Genomic DNA, 16226 nt, shown 5'->3' with positions numbered 1-16226 from the left:
CATATTTCACCATAACACTGTCGAACGCTTTTTCTAGGTTGACAAATCCTTGATTTTTCTTAAGTGTTTCGTCCATTATGAAGTGCAACATCAGAACTGCCTCTCTGATGCCTGCACCTTTCGAAATATTAAACTGTTCATCATCTAACAGGTCTTCATTTTTCTTTTCCATTCTTCTGTGCATTATTCTTGCCAGCAACTTGGATGTATGAGCTATTAACCTGATGAGTGGTAGTTCATACAATTATCTGCCTATGCTATTTTCAGGGTATGTGGATAACATCCTTGGTGAACAGTCTGTTGGTGTGTCTCAAGTCTAATAGACTCTACACACAGTCAGCATGGTTATATGGTTTTGGAAATGGTAGTGACAATTGGTGGCAAGATGCCCTTCCTGCCCCAACCACTCAACCTAAGACGGAATCTGTGTACCCCATTTGTCTGCATCTAGACTAAATCTCATGGTCAAGCAAGAAAATGCTTTCTAAATGTTCACGTAGCATGTACCTAAGGTGGGGTGTGGCCCCCAGTGCAGTATTTATCTGGTTGGATGTGGGAAATGGCTAAAAACTAGGACTGTTGATCTTTTAAAAAATATGATGATTCGATTATTGATGGGAAAAAAGAGAGAGAGAGAGAGAGAGAGAGAGAGAGAGAGAGAGAGAGAGAGAGAAAAAAACATTATTGGCCCTCAATACATCAGAAAAGAGTATCAATATAGTGATGAAACAAAGTTGACCTACCAAGATATAAAAGTATCAGCTGCACATTATAAATATAAATCTCATTTTGGATATGTATATTTGGATATGTATATTTAAGTATTGATTTACCCGAGATTGGAATGACTCCTTACCCTCTCCCTTAAAACCCACTTCCTTTCGTCTTTCCCTCTCCTTCCCTCTTTCCTGATGAGGCAACAGTTTGTTGCGAAAGCTTGAATTTTGTGTGTATGTTTGTGTTTGTTTGTGTGTCTATCGACCTGCCAGCGCTTTTGTTCGGTAAGTCACCTCATCTTTGTTTTTATTTATAATTTTTCCCACGTGGAATGTTTCCTTCCATTATATTGATAAGTATTGATTTATTATTAGATATTCTGTACATCAACAAACTAGTTGCCTGTTTATGCCCCTTAGATCAAGAACTTGGTGATAACAACTTTGCTAACAACGGTAACTGCATGTAAGTGACACAACGAAAGTTGTCCGATGGGTCCGTCATTCGGTTTTGTCAAATATCGAATTTGTCTGGAACACTTCAGGCCACTTTCCCTGCTTTTTCATTTCTGTAAACGCCAGCAATCTAGCAGTTCTAATGCCAAAATTGCATGGTGAAGTTAAATATTGCAGTTTCCATTGGTACTGCCGAGTGCCGATTGTGTCAGCGTATCCCCTCACAAGTCTCGCCCACCCCAAAAACCCATCTTGTCATTTAGATTATGGTCATCTTTTGCAACAACAGTTTTTGAAGAACGCTGATGAAGATAGCACCCCAGTTGCATTAAAAATTGTTTTTTTATGCAACTGGTGTGCTATTTCTACAGATTCAAAATCTTCTTACTCCTTTCACACAACCACCCTCCAGCGCAATCAGACTACTACTTTGTGCCACCTATTCTTGCTTCACACACTCAAAGAGAAAGACTGGAAGTGATGGGAGCTCGAAAAGTAGTAAGACTCCTCCACACAGTAAGGTAAAATTATGTTCTACTACAATTTCAAATGAACAATTTCATATATTTACCGAAAATTGTGAAAAAAATATAAAATAAAAATATCTGCACTCGATGTTGTCATTTCGATATTAATATATGTGGGATAAAAATATCACAGATATATATTGACATTTTTTGAAAAAATGTCAATATATGGATATTTTATCAAAACCATATCGAGGCTGGCTGAGTCACTAGTCCTCGTTGTTAATCTGTGAGATGAATTCGATCCAAGGTAGATCCACCTCCTTGAATAATGGAAGCAGTGCATTAACACATTTGGCTGTCCGACAGATAATATCTTCTACACACTAGGTTCAATAATTTTTACATTGCCATTTCCCCCATGATTTCAGAAAGTCTGAAGGAATCTTACCGCTCCTTCTGCCTTATTTAACTGTAAGTCTTCCAAATATCTGTTCCACTCTGACTCTAATATCTACCTCTTCTAACACATCAACAGAAAGATCCTCCCTTCCGAGATGTGCTGTATATTACTCTTTTCACTGGTACACTCTCTCTTCTGAATTTAACAATGGAATTCATTTTTATTGTTGCCACCCTTAATTTTAATTACATCAAAGAATATTTTTATTTTCTTGTATGCCGAATATGCCTTGCAAAAGACCATTTCTTTTCGATTTCTTCGAGTTTTTCCTGCATCCATTTCTCTTAAAAACAATTTAAAGTCATTTGGTTGTTATTTAACTGTGACTGTTTTGTAAAAATGATGACATGGTTTTTCAGACACCACTACCTGTCGAAACTCTTTTTTAACTGGCTTCAGATGTTGCAACAAATCGGGATTTATAGTCTCATCAACAGGCAAAAAATGCCAATACAAAAACATCTAAGATAAATGCACACACAGATCTCAAAGTAGCTAGCTTCTGTGTTGGAGTGTGCTGTGGCCTACTTACAGAAAAAGTGGTATATCACATATAAGAGAGCAGTTACTTCTTTGCTGGTCTTTGTTTAACACAACGAATGTAAAGAACCGCTTTCTGTGCTCATTTGAAATCACTGTGTTCTTGTGGCATATTCACTTTCATCAATTGCTGTGTCTAACTGAATCTTGTTGTCCATTGTCTACAAACATGTAACAAATAAATACTCCACTCATACGGTTATAGTTGGTGGGGACTTCAACCTTCCCTCGATATGTTGGCAAAAATACTTGTTCAAAACCGGTGGTAAGCAGAAAACATCTTCCGAGATTGTCCTAAATGCTTTCTCCGAAAATTATTTCGAGCAGTTAGTCCACGAACCCAAGCAAATTGTAAATGGTTGCAAAAACACACTTGACCTCTTAGCCACAAACAATCCAGAGCTGATAGAGAGCATCATGACTGATACAGGGATTAGTGATCACAAGGTCGTTGCAGCTAGGCTCAATACCGTTTCTTCCAAATCCACCAGAAACAAATACAAAATAATTTTATTTAAAAAAGCGGATAAAGTGTCACTAGAAGCCTTCCTAAGAGACAATCTCCATTCCTTCCGAACTGACTATGCAAATGTAGACGAGATGTGGCTCAAATTCAAAGATATAGTAGCAAGAGCAATTGAGAGATTCATACCTAATAAATTGGTAAGAGGTGGAACCGATCCCTCGTGGTACACAAAACAGGTCCGAACTCTGTTGCAGAGGCAACGGAAAAAGCATGCGAAGTTCAGAAGAACGCAAAACCCCGAAGATTGGCTAAAATTTACAGACACGCGAAATTTGGCACGGACTTCAATGCGAGATGCCTTTAATAGGTTCCACAATGAAACATTGTCTCGAAATTTGGTAGAAAATCCGAAGAAATTCTGGTTGTATGTAAAGTACACAAGCGGCAAGACGCAGTCAATACCTTCGCTGTGGAGTGCCGATGGTACTGTTACCGACGACTGTGCCGCTAAAGCGCAGTTATTGAATGCAGTCTTCCCAAACTCCTTCACCAGGGAAGATGAATGGAATATTCCAGAATTTGAAACACGAACAGCTGCTAGCATGAGTTTCTTAGAAGTAGATACCTTAGGGGTTGCGAAGCAACTCAAATCGCTTGATACGGGCAAGTCTTCAGGTCCAGATTGTATACCGATTAGGTTCCTTTCAGATTACGCTGATGCCATAGCTCCCTATTTAGCACTCATGTACAACCGCTCACTCACCGATAGATCTGTACCTACAGGTTGGAAAATTGCGCAGGTCGCACCAGTGTTTAAGAAGGGTAGTAGGAGTAATCCATCAAACTACAGACCTATATCATTGACGTCCGTTTGCAGTAGGGTTTTGGAGCATATACTGTATTCAAACATTATGAATCACCTCGAAGGGAATGATCTATTGATACGTAATCAGCATGGTTTCAGAAAACATCGTTCTTGTGCAACGCAGCTAGCTCTTTATTCGCACGAAGTAATGGCCGCTATCGACAGGGGATCTCAAGTTGATTCCGTATTTCTACATTTCCGGAAAGCTTTTGACACTGTTCCTCACAAGCGACTTCTAATCAAGCTGCGGGTCTATGGGGTATGGTCTCAGTTGTGCGACTGGATTCGTGACTTCCTGTCCGGAAGGTCGCCGTTCATAGTAATAGATGGCATATCATCGAGTAAAACTGAAGTGATATCAGGTGTTCCCCAAGGGAAGCGTCCTGGGACCTCTGCTGTTCCTGATCTATATAAATGACCTGGGTGAAAATCTGGGCAGTTCTCTTAGGTTGTTCGCAGATGATGCTGTAATTTACCGTCTAGTAAGGTCATCTGAAGACCAGTATCAGTTGCAAAGCGATTTAGAAAAGATTGCTGTATGGTGTGGCAGGTGGCAGTTGACGCTAAATAATGAAAAGTGTGAGGTGATCCACATGAGTTCCAAAAGAAATCCGTTGGAATTCGATTACTCGATAAATAGTACAATTCTCAAGGCTGTCAATTCAACTAAGTACCTGGGTGTTAAAATTACAAACAACTTCAGTTGTAAAGATCACATAGATAATATTGTGGGGAAGGCGAGCCAAAGGTTGCGTTTCATTGGCAGGACACTTAGAAGATGCAACAAGTCCACTAAAGAGACAGCTTACACTACACTCGTTCGTCCTCTGTTAGAATATTGCTGCGCGGTGTGGGATCCTTACCAGGTGGGACTGACAGGAGGACATCGAAAGGGTGCAAAAAAGGGCAGCTCGTTTTGTATTATCACGTAGTAGGGGAGAGAGTGTGGCAGATGTGATACGCGAATTGGGATGGAAGTCATTACAGCAAAGACGTTTTTCGTCGCGGTGAGATCTATTTACGAAATTTCAATCACCAACTTTCTCTTCCGAATGCGAAAATATTTTGTTGAGCCCAACCTACATAGGTAGGAATGATCATCAAAATAAAATAAGAGAAATCAGAGCTCGAACAGAAGGGTTTAGGTGTTCCGTTTTTCCCGCGCACTGTTCGGGAGTGGAATGGTAAAGAGATAGTATGATCGTGGTTCGATGAACCCTCTGCCAAGCACTTAAATGTGAATTGCAGAGTAGTCATGTAGATGTAGATGTAGGAAGACTAATGCCACACTGTTTATTATGGTCAATAGCACAGTGCATCAGAAACAAGATAAAGTCAAACCAAGCTTTATTTTGACTTCATTTGCTACAGTGAATTTGAAGAACAATTCTATAACTATGAACCCTCACTTTTATGCTTCATACGTCCAGATGGAACACTAAAAACAAATAATGAAGAAAACTGCAAACTTCTTGCAGACTGTTTTCAAAAGCTTTTAAGTTGTGGAAGTCCCCAAACATCAAACCACTTTCAAAAAATGAGATCGTGGGCACAACAAATCCAAAGCCTTAAAAGCATCAATCAAACTGGCAGAACTAAACAAACAGTAATCAACTGAATATATCACCCACAGCAGAACCAGCCACAATTTGGTCTTGACCTACCTTTTTGAAATATCACTGTCACCTGCTTCAAATTATACAGTCATCTTCATATTGCTTACGTGCTCTTATAAAAACACTGGCACTGATTTATAGGTGAATGCAACAGACTAACAAGTATGTAGCACACACATCATTATCACAATTTTGAAATTGTGAATTTTATTTATTCTATGGAGGCTCAGCTGTACATCAATGCCCATATGTATGTAAGCAATCTGACTATGAAAGTGTTAATTGAAAATCAGTAACAGTACTTTTGTCAATTATGTAAACCAAACACAAATGATTGCTGGTTGCTGCTGTACACTATCAACATTCCATCTCTCTCAATAGCCAGTGTTCTCCAGTAATGTCATTAATTGAAACTGTGGCAGTAATCAGATTAGCTGATTTCAAAAAGGCACATGATTCCACAGACAGATGGGTGCTGTTCAAGGTAGTACAGAAATTCCAAGCAGACAAAATAAATGCAACAACTGATCAAATGCTGACCAACACAACATCAAAAGTTAAAACTGTTAAGGGTTCCATAGCAACTTGTTGATGTGTTATTGCCTGTTGGTTTTCATCACGGGATCTTGTCAAAGATTCGCCCTCTACTGCTGGTAGTGTCTGTCACCAGCAATGGAGGGGGGGAGTGGGAGGGGGAGCGGGGAGGGGGAGAACCTTTGACAATGCCAGCTACTCTTGCTTTTTTTTTTTTTTTTTGTGGTTTTAGGGCGCACAACTTCAACGGTCATTAGCGCCCAGACTACGTTAGGAATGCACCGCGAGTCACAAGTTTAAAACAGCAACGAAACGGAAAACACGATAAAAGACAGACTGACAGGCATAGGATTAAAAAAAAAAAACAGCATAATCAAATGTCCTTAGAGAGGGTTGTCAAGTTGATAAAATGAAGAACGCGAGCAGCTGCTCGTGTGTCATCCGCTAAAATGGCATCTAGAGTACATGGCAGGCCAAGATCAAGACGCAGTGTGTTAAAATCCGGACAGGACGTTAAAATGTGACGGACCGTCAGCAATTGCCCACATGGGCAGAACGGCGCCGGCGCAGCCGTCAGCAGATGGCGATGGCTGAATCGGCAGTGTCCAATTCGTAACCGGGCCAAAACTACTCCTCCCGCCGAGAAGGGCGTGAGGAGGACGTCCAAGCCGCGGGAAGAGGTTTCAAGGCCCGAAGCTTGTTGTCTGTAAGTGCAGCCCAATCGGCATGCCACAGCGATAAAATGCACCAACAAATGACCCTGCTACAATCTGACGAATGGACATAACAAGAAGCTGTCCGAGGCTGGAGGACCGCAGCCTTGGCCGCGGCATCTGCACCTTCGTTCCCAGGGATACCGACATGGCCAGGAACCCACATAAAGCTAACCGGAGAACCGACGTCCACCAGCTGCTGAAGAGAGCGTTGGATCCGGTGCACAAAAGGGTGAACTGGGTACGGATCACTGAGGCTCTGGATGGCGCTCAGGGAATCGGAGCAGATGACATATGCAGAATTTCGGTGGCGGCAGATGTAAAGAACAGCCTGGTAGAGGGCAAAGAGCTCAGCTGTGAAGACCGAACAATGGCCATGGAGCCGGTATTTGAAACTTTGTGCCCCGACAATAAACGAACACCCGACCCCGTCATTGGTCTTAGAGCCATCTGTATAAATGAAGGTCATATTAATGAACTTCGAACGAAGTTCGACAAAACGGGAGTGGTAGACTGAACTGGGGGTAACCTCCTTTGGGAGCGAGCAGAGGTCAAGGTGGACGTGAACCTGAGCCTGGAGCCAAGGTGGCGTGTGGCTCTCGCCCACTCTAAAGGTTGCAGGGAGTGAAAAATTAAGATGTTGAAGGAGGCGACGAAAGCGAACTCCAGGGGATAGCAGGGCAGAGACATACAACCCGTATTGACCGTCGAGAGAGTCATCAAAAAAGGAACGATAAGACGGGTGGTCGGGCATTGACAGTAGCCGACAGGCATACCGACAAAGCAGTATATCGCGCCGGTAGGTGAGTGGCAATTCACCAGCGTCAGCATGAAGACTCTCGACGGGACTAGTATAAAACGCTCCGATTGCAAGTCGTAAACCCCGATGTTGTATGGAGTTGAGGCGGCGTAAGATGGATGGCCGTGCAGAGGAATATACGAAGCTCCCATAATCCAGCTTGGGGCGGACGATCGACCGATATAGGCGAAGTAGGACAGTTCGATCCGCTCCCCACGACATACCACTGAGAACACGGAGGACATTTAGAGAACGGGTACAACGGGCAGCCAAATATGACACATGTGGAGACCAGCTAAGTTTCCTGTCAAATGTAAGACCTAAAAATTTTGTTGTCTCCACGAATGGGAGAGGAACGGGACCGAGTCGTAAGGACGGTGGGAGAAACTCTTTGTAGCGCCAGAAGTTAATACAGACCGTCTTCTGGGCAGAAAAACGGAAGCCATTGGCGACACTCCAGGAGTAAAGATGGTCAAGAGAACGCTGAAGACAGCGCTCCAGGAAACACGTACACTGCGCGCTGCAATAGATGGTAAAACCGTCCACGAAAAGGGAGCCTGATACATCAACTGGGAGGCAATCCATTATTGGATTGATCGCTATGGCGAAGAGAGCGACGCTCAAAACTGAGCCCTGTGGCACCCCATTCTCCTGGCGAAAGGTGTCTGACAGGACAGAACCCACACGTACCCTGAACTGTCGATCCATTAAAAAGGAACGAATAAAAAGAGGGAGGTGACCGTGAAGGCCCCATGTATGCATGATGGTGCGGAGAATGCCTGCCCTCCAACAGGTGTCGTAAGCCTTCTCCAAATCAAAGAACACAGCCGCGGTCGGACGCTTCCGCAAGAAGTTATTCATAATGAAGGTCGACAAGGTAACCAGATGGTCAACAGCAGAGCGGCGCCTACGAAATCCACATTGTACACTGGTAAGTAGGCGTCGAGACTCGAGCAGCCAAACCAAACGGGAGTTAACCATTCGCTCCATCACTTTACAGACACAGCTGGTAAGCGAGATGGGTCGATAACTGGAAGGCAAGTGCTTGTCCTTCCCCGGCTTAGGGATCGGGACAACAATAGACTCGCGCCAGCATGCGGGAACATGTCCCTCAATCCAGATGTGATTGTAAGTATGAAGAAGAAAACCTTTACCCGCAGGAGAAAGGTTCTTCAGCATCTGAATATGAATAGAATCATGCCCTGGAGCGGAGGACCGTGATCGGCCAAGTGCGTTTTCGAGTTCCCGCATGGTGAATGGGGAATTATAACTTCCACGATTCGAGGAACGGAAGTTAGGTGGCCTAGCCTCCTCTGCCTGTTTGCGGGGGAGGAAGGCAGGGTGGTAATGAGCGGAGCTCGAAACCTCTGCGAAAAAGCGGCCGAAGGCATTGGAGACAGCCTCAGGGGCCACAAGGACGTCATTCGCGACCGTCAAGCCAGAAACTGGTGAGTGGACCTTAGTGCCAGATAGCCGGCGCAGGCTACCCCAGACAACAGAAGAAGGAGTAAAACTGTTGAAGGTGCTTGTGAAAGCAGCCCAGCTGGCTTTCTTGCTTTCTTTAATAATACAACGACACTGAGCACGTAATCGTTTATAATTGATACAATTCGCCACTGTAGGGTGGCGTTTAAAGGTGTGTAAAGCACATCGACGAGCACGTAAAGCGTCTCTACATGCTGCGGTCCACCAGGGGACCGGTACGCGACGTGGAGAAGAAGTGGGGTGAGGGATAGAATATTCAGCAGCAGTGAGAATGACTTCCGTGAGGTGTGCGACCTGACGATCGCAGCTTGTGAAGGTTTGATCCTGAAAGGTCGCCCTGGAAGAGAAGAGCCCCCAGTCTGCTTTGGAGATGGTCCAACTAGATGAGCACGGAGAGGGGGTATGCTGCAGGAGATGGATAACACACGGGAAGTGGTCGCTCGAATATGTATCAGAAAGTGCATACCACTCAAACCGGCGTGCAAGTTGGGGAGTACATATAGAGAGGTCTAAATTGGAATAGGTGTGAGATGTGTCCGAAAGAAAAGTAGGGGCGCCAGTATTGAGGCAGACAAGATTGAGCTGGTTGAAAAGGTCTGCTAACAGGGAGCCCCTCGGGCAGGATGCTGGAGAGCCCCAAAGGGGATGGTGGGCATTGAAGTCTCCAGTTAACAAAAATGGTGCAGGTAGCTGAGCAACAAGTTGCATCATGTCTACCCTGGTAACGGCAGACGACGATGGAGTGCAAACGGTACAAATGGAAAATGTAAAAGTGGGGAGAGTAATGCGGATGGCAACTGCCTGCAGGCCGGTGTGCAACGTGATGGGATCGTAGTAAATATCATCCCGGACCAGCAACATAACCCCTCCATGAGCCGGGATACCTACCACAGGGGGTAGGTCAAAACGCACAAAGGTGTAGTGTGCCAAGGCAATTTGATCGCATGGGCGTAGCTTCGTTTCCTGGAGGGCTATGACGAGCGGACGGTGCAAGCGGAGCAGCAACTTCAAGTCCTCTCGGTTGGAGCGAATGCTGCGAATATTCCAGTGAATAAGTGCCATCGTAAGAAGAAAAGGAAGATGAAAGAAGGGGTCACCTCGAAGGCCGCTGAGGGCCTGGCTTCGAGCGAGCACTGCCGCCGCTATCAGTAGGCGGACAGTCATCGTCCATTGGTTCTATAGGTTCATCGGCCATCTTGGTAAGATGGCCGGGAGGGGGAACTTCCTCCGCCGGTGAACAGCCAGATGTTCAGCTACCAGCGGTGCGGCCAGGCGAAACGGATGACGGCCTGGGGCGGCAACCGCTGGGTGGCGCAGGAGAAGAAATCCGCCATGGCGGAGAAGGAGAACTGTGCTTCCTAGGAGCCTTCTTGGAAGGTCGTTTGGTGGAAGTACCGGTCGATGGCTGGGAGGTCGAGGTACGTAGGAAGTCTGCATGGGACGGTTCCTTCTTGAAGGCCCGTGCATCTGACTTCTGGGTCTTCGTCTTAGCAGAAGCTGATGAAGGGGCTGGTGTCTGTGGGGTGATGGGAGGAAGAGGAGACGTCGACCGCGCGATCTTAGCACTGGCCGAACGGACGACCGTGGTGCTGAAGGTCAGATCGCATGTCTGGGTTGCCACCTCCCTGGTAGTCCGAGGAGAGGCGAAGACAGTACTGTATTTCCCCGCTGGGAGCAGCGTGGGCTTCCTACTAGCCAATAGCTTGCGTGTAGCCGAGGTGGACACTTTCTCTTTGACCCGAATTTCTTGGATACAGCATTCTTCCTTATAGACGGGACAGTCGCGGGAGGATGCGGCATGGTCACCCTGACAGTTCACAAAACGAGGAGACGGAGATGGACAGTCACCCTCATGGGCATCCCTGCCACAAGTGACACATTTAGCCGCATTGGAACAAGACTGTTGAGTGTGATTGAAACGCTGACACTGGTAGCAGCGAATAGGTGTCGGGACATAGGGGCGAACAGAAATAACCTCGTAGCCCGCCTTGATGCGCGATGGCAGCTTAACACTATCAAAGGTCAAGAAAAGTGTCTGGGTCGGTACAAGGTCATTGTTGACCTTTTTCATGACCCTATGGACAGCCGTCACACCCTGCTCAGTGAGGAAAGATTGAATCTCCTCATCAGTCAATCCGTCGAGGGATCTAGTATAGACCACACCACGAGACAAATTCAAAGTTCGGTGAGCCTCCACCCGGACAGGGAACGTGTACAGGAGTGTGGGCCGAAGCAGTTTTTGTGCCTGAAAGGTGCTCTCAGTTTCAAGTAACAAGGTACCATTACGCAACCTGGTACAAGATTTGACAGATCTGGCTATGGCATCTACGCCCTTCTGGATAACGAAAGGGTTGACAGAGGAAAAATCCTTTCCATCCTCAGATCGAGAAACGACGAGGAACTGTGGGGTAGGCGGTAGTACTTTCGTCACTGGGGGCTGGTCATGTTTCCGTTTGTGGGCAGAAGTCGAGAGAGAAGAAGAGAAATCCATTGCGGAGGAATCCCCCATGATTGCCAGCGTCTCCGATGGCGCACTCCTTCCTTAAGAGGACCATCTCAGAGGGCACTCCCGCCTTAGGTGAATGTTTACACCTCAGGTCACACCTCCTGAGAAACAGACGGAGGGACCAATCGGCATGGTCAGAAGGTATCAGCTCAGGCAATCACCCCTCCCTGGGCCTGGCCTTTACCAGGGGGTACGTGCGTGCCTTACTTGTCTACCCAGGGCGGGGAATTACGCGTTACCCCGTCACTGGCTACGCGTGCGAACGCGTGGGTCGGCCTTCAGGCGTGCACAGGGAGGAAGGAAGAAGAAGAAGAAAAAGGAGAGAGAGAGGGAGAGAGAGGACAGATTGTCTCAAACGCCGAGGCGGAAACCAGAGAAGGCAAGGAGAAGAAGGCAAGGAGAAGAAGGCAAGGAGAAGAAGGCAAAGGAGAAGAAGGCAAGGGAAAGAGTAAGGAAGACAGTGAGATGGAGAAGTACAAAGAAAGGAACCAACCAAAGAAGGAAGAAACGAGAAGTGAAAAACCAAAAAGACCACAAATATAGATCGTGGAACCGTCCGTCTCCGGACGCAGGCGCTAACTACCCCCTTGAGGGGGATGGACTCCTTTTAGTCGCCTCTTACGACATGCAGGAAGACCTCGGGCCTATTCTAACCCCCGGACCCGCAGGGGGGAGCTATTCTTGCTGGTGAAATGTCAAAAAAATCATTGAACAAACATCAGCTAAAGATCCCAAGATAAAAGCCAACAGGCAATATGTCATCAGAAGCTAAATTTTTAGAACTTCCTGGTCCTTCAAAATCAAAATGGAGGGCCGACAGGGTGACTTTTTTTACCACTACTACTGTATTTACTAGAATCTAAGTCACACTCGAATCTAAGCCGCACCTGAAAAATGAGACTCGAAATCAAGGAATCTAAGCTGCACCAGAAATTTGAGACTCAAAATTCAAGGGGAGAGAAAATTTTTAGGCCACACCTTCAAATCGAAACAAAGTTGGTCCACTGTAATATGAGACACAATTTAGGTCGAATGAATGACGATACAGCTACAGTAGTTTGGTTCAAGTTGTAAGCTTAGCAGTTAAGCTTTACCAGGTAGCCATTGCTATGCGTCAGACGCTCCGTCCGCATTTATATGCTTACCCTTCCTTTCTCAAGGCTGGCCAGAGTGGCCAAGCGTTTCTAGGTGCTACAGTCTGGAACCGCGCGACCGCTACGGTCGCAGGTTCGAATCCTGCCTCGGGCATGGATGTGTGTGATGTCCTTAGGTTCGTTAGGTTTAAGTAGTTCTAAGTTATGGGGGACTGATGACCACAGCAGTTGAGTCCCATAGTGCTCAAAGCCATTTGAGCCTTTTTCACGTGCTTCGTCTGGTTTGAACTGATTGCTTATTTTTCTTTGATCTGATAAGTGCCGTTCTCTTTGTTATAGTTGTTTACGTCACTCTAAGCTGAAAATTCATTACTGTACTGTGTCAATGCATTGTTTGTTGCATTCTGATAATGAGTGTTTACGGCCTGCCGCCGCTCGCGGCATGGCTTGCTTTTGGGCATGCTATCGCTGCTTTAAAAAAAAAAAAAGGTGGGGGGGGGGGGGGGGGGGGGGATCGTCTCATTAGCGAAACAATGGCAAGAGACTGCTATTTGTTGTTACTTACACTGCTGCTTTCTTTGATAATGTCAACAAGAAAAAAATAATAGACTGCGTATGATAGAAGATGTTCTGAATGAGAGTTTAGCGAAAATTTTTCTCCGTTTGAAAATCTTTGCAGACGCCTCTTTAGTACATTACATTCTGCACAGAAATAAATCTTAGATTTAAAAATCTAGTCAATTGCTGTGCTTCATTTCTGACTGTATCACTATTAGGCATAAGAATAATACGAATATAAACATGACATGATATGTATATTCTTCCGCATTTGCTGTTGTCTCACTCTAGTTTCATAGTTTATTAGGCAGAAAGGATTTAAATGAGATAGCACCAAACATGAAAGAATACATGACAAAATATTGATATTCGTATTATTCTTATGGTGAAGAGAATACTGCATCTGATTCACAATTCATAAAAGTTCCTATTAGCAAACATCTCTTCTCACAAGTAGGAAAAAATTCAGAATGTAGAGTTGGCCATATTGACAAACATCCCAAACAGTCTTGCCAGTCGGATTTTTGTAGTACATTGAAATGCTGCTACATTCGAAGATGAACAATATGGAATTTGTATTTACTTCTTTGGATAATGTATGAAAATGCAGTGGTCGAAACTCGGGGCGGAGAAAAAAGCTCGTCTTCCAACTTTTTTTTTTTTAATTTATTTACTGATGCAGAGGTTTTGGTGCCAGTATTTATCTTTGTGTCTGCAAAGCATGCCTGTGTAACGCTACATATATTCGATGGCAGAAGTTAGTTTGGGCGGCACCAACCAATATTTTTCAGAACCTCCGCTTACTTTGCACTCGATTCTAAGCCGCAGGTGGTTTTTTGGATTACAAAAACAGGAAAAAAGTGCGGGTTAGACTTGAGTAAATATGGTATTCAATTTAGTTCTGAGAAAAGTGATCAGGAAATGGCAAAACTAAAGGTGTATATATTGGCAGAAGTCTCCAAAATAAAATTTGTCTTGCACTCATTGATGGCATTACAATCCTTTCCAATAACAGACCAGCAGCAGTCCAGTCTCCAGAAAAACAGCCAAATCTTGGCTCCAAACTTCATATGAGAAGACACACTATATGGAAGGCACCAATCAAAACTAAACAATTAATATTTCAGCTAATCACCAGTTACCACAAAATCCAAAATCTCCCAAGTACACAAATTCTACTATCTAGGAAAAATGATGACACTGCCCATGTTAAATATGGAAGTTCAAAAAGATATAGAATTGCATACAAACATACAAAGAATAGATACAACCAAAAAACTATATCATAGTATGGATAATTACATCATTATAACACAGTTGTTGAAATAAAACTATTTATGCCTCTGAAACGACAACAACTGGTGGCTTAACCCAAATATAAAATCAACAAAAAATAAGCCAGGAAAAATCTCAATAATCTTAGGACCAAATTGTGAAAATGGAATTTGGATGTTAAAAAACAGTCACAGAACATCTTATCAAGCTACAGAGAAAAACAAAATCACATGTCTTCAGGAAACAAGAGTTTTACAGTCGCAAGAACACCAGGCTGCAGAAAGCCACCAGCCACTACTAAGAGTGAGGAACACTGTGTTCGGCATATGGCTACAGTGCATCATACAGCATCTGCAGCAGCAATCTGGGCAGCAGTTGGCACCACACTGACACCACAAACTGTTACAAGTCAATCACTTCAAGGACAGCTCCGAGCAAGACACCTGTAGCATGCATTCCACTGACTCCAAACCTCTGTCATTTGTGACTTCAGTCGTGTCAAGTGAGAGCTCATTTGAGGGCAGGGCACAGAATCTGATGAAGAGTGGATCTCCTGCCAGCAGCTTTAAATAGCTGCTTATTCTTCTAATGCTCATGCAAAACGAACAGTAGAAGGTAGCCAGAAGTTGTGCTCTGCATTTGTCTTAACTATTCCCAGTCTGACAACATTGCATGATACCACTGGGATAGTGGCACTTGTAAATCTGCAGAGATCTTATAATCCAAGAAAATATAAGAATTCCTGTGGTTTCTGCCTCACCCACTTCAACCGTAAGGTGGAGGAATTAGCCTCTCTGCCAAGCAACCATTATACACTTTTGGTACCATTAAATACAAGTTTGTTTAATATCCATGCACGACTCATCAAACTCCCTCAACAGCTTTACTTCTGGCAGTAACTCTCTCCTAATTTGGCAAGGAGGACAGGACAGCTGGTGGACATGAGGCCACAGTGAGTCGTGTCTGAATATATATATGAACTGCTTAGCTTCTAAAGGCAAACTACAATCTGAAGCTGACATGTGACAAAATTTTGATGCAGCATTAGGAATGGAATATGTGTTATTTACCTCTGGCACGATTACTTCGACTCGAAGAGCTATAAGAGTCCATACGGAGACGTGACGAGGAGCTTCCATGTACACTTCGGCTCCTGCGCCGCCTCGAAGAATCCCACGACATTTCTGAAACGGATGTTTACTGTCTTGTTATTTCACAAAAATTTGATTAGTTCTATCTGAAAGGGACATCTGGCATTATCAAAAAGGTCAAGAAAACGATGCTCTCTAATAATAGCATAGCAAGAACAGCAACATATAGTGAAAAAAAAAGAGTTGACTACATAAAAAAACAGATAATATTCTTTTACACAAACACATAACATTACTGCTGATTAGATGCAGTCCTAAACAGAGACAAAAAAATAGTCTGAGAAATCTCAGGTTGTAGGGCAATCAATCAATTCTTTGTCACTAAAAGGAAAAACATATTTTGTGTATAAAAGGCAACATAAAACAAAACAGTGAAAATGATTATGAGCACACATTGAAAGATACACAAATAGAGCAAAGGCTGCAGTTTGTATATGTGGAGTATGTTGAAAATCTGTAGGTTGGCTGAATAGTTCAGGAGATATGAAACATGAGCCTGAGGCGGTCAGACTGTGGGAGGAC

At 44.3% G+C, this 16226-nt stretch overlaps 1 protein-coding gene across 2 annotated transcripts in view; it reads right to left on the bottom strand.

Moving 5' to 3' along the window:
* LOC126419164 (splicing factor, arginine/serine-rich 19-like) overlaps positions 1-16226 on the bottom strand; it is a 176900-nt gene that overhangs the window by 148591 nt on the left and 12083 nt on the right. For both annotated transcript variants that reach the window (XM_050086291.1, XM_050086290.1), the window contains exon 3: positions 15624-15737. In XM_050086291.1, the coding sequence (XP_049942248.1) occupies positions 15624-15735 (112 nt within the window). In that variant the 5' untranslated portion in view covers positions 15736-15737. The remainder of the gene's footprint in view (positions 1-15623; positions 15738-16226) is intronic.

This window comes from Schistocerca serialis, chromosome 9, assembly GCF_023864345.2.
Source record: "Schistocerca serialis cubense isolate TAMUIC-IGC-003099 chromosome 9, iqSchSeri2.2, whole genome shotgun sequence".
NCBI classification, from domain to species: domain Eukaryota; kingdom Metazoa; phylum Arthropoda; class Insecta; order Orthoptera; family Acrididae; genus Schistocerca; species Schistocerca serialis.
This window is presented reverse-complemented; position numbering and strand designations above follow the sequence as displayed.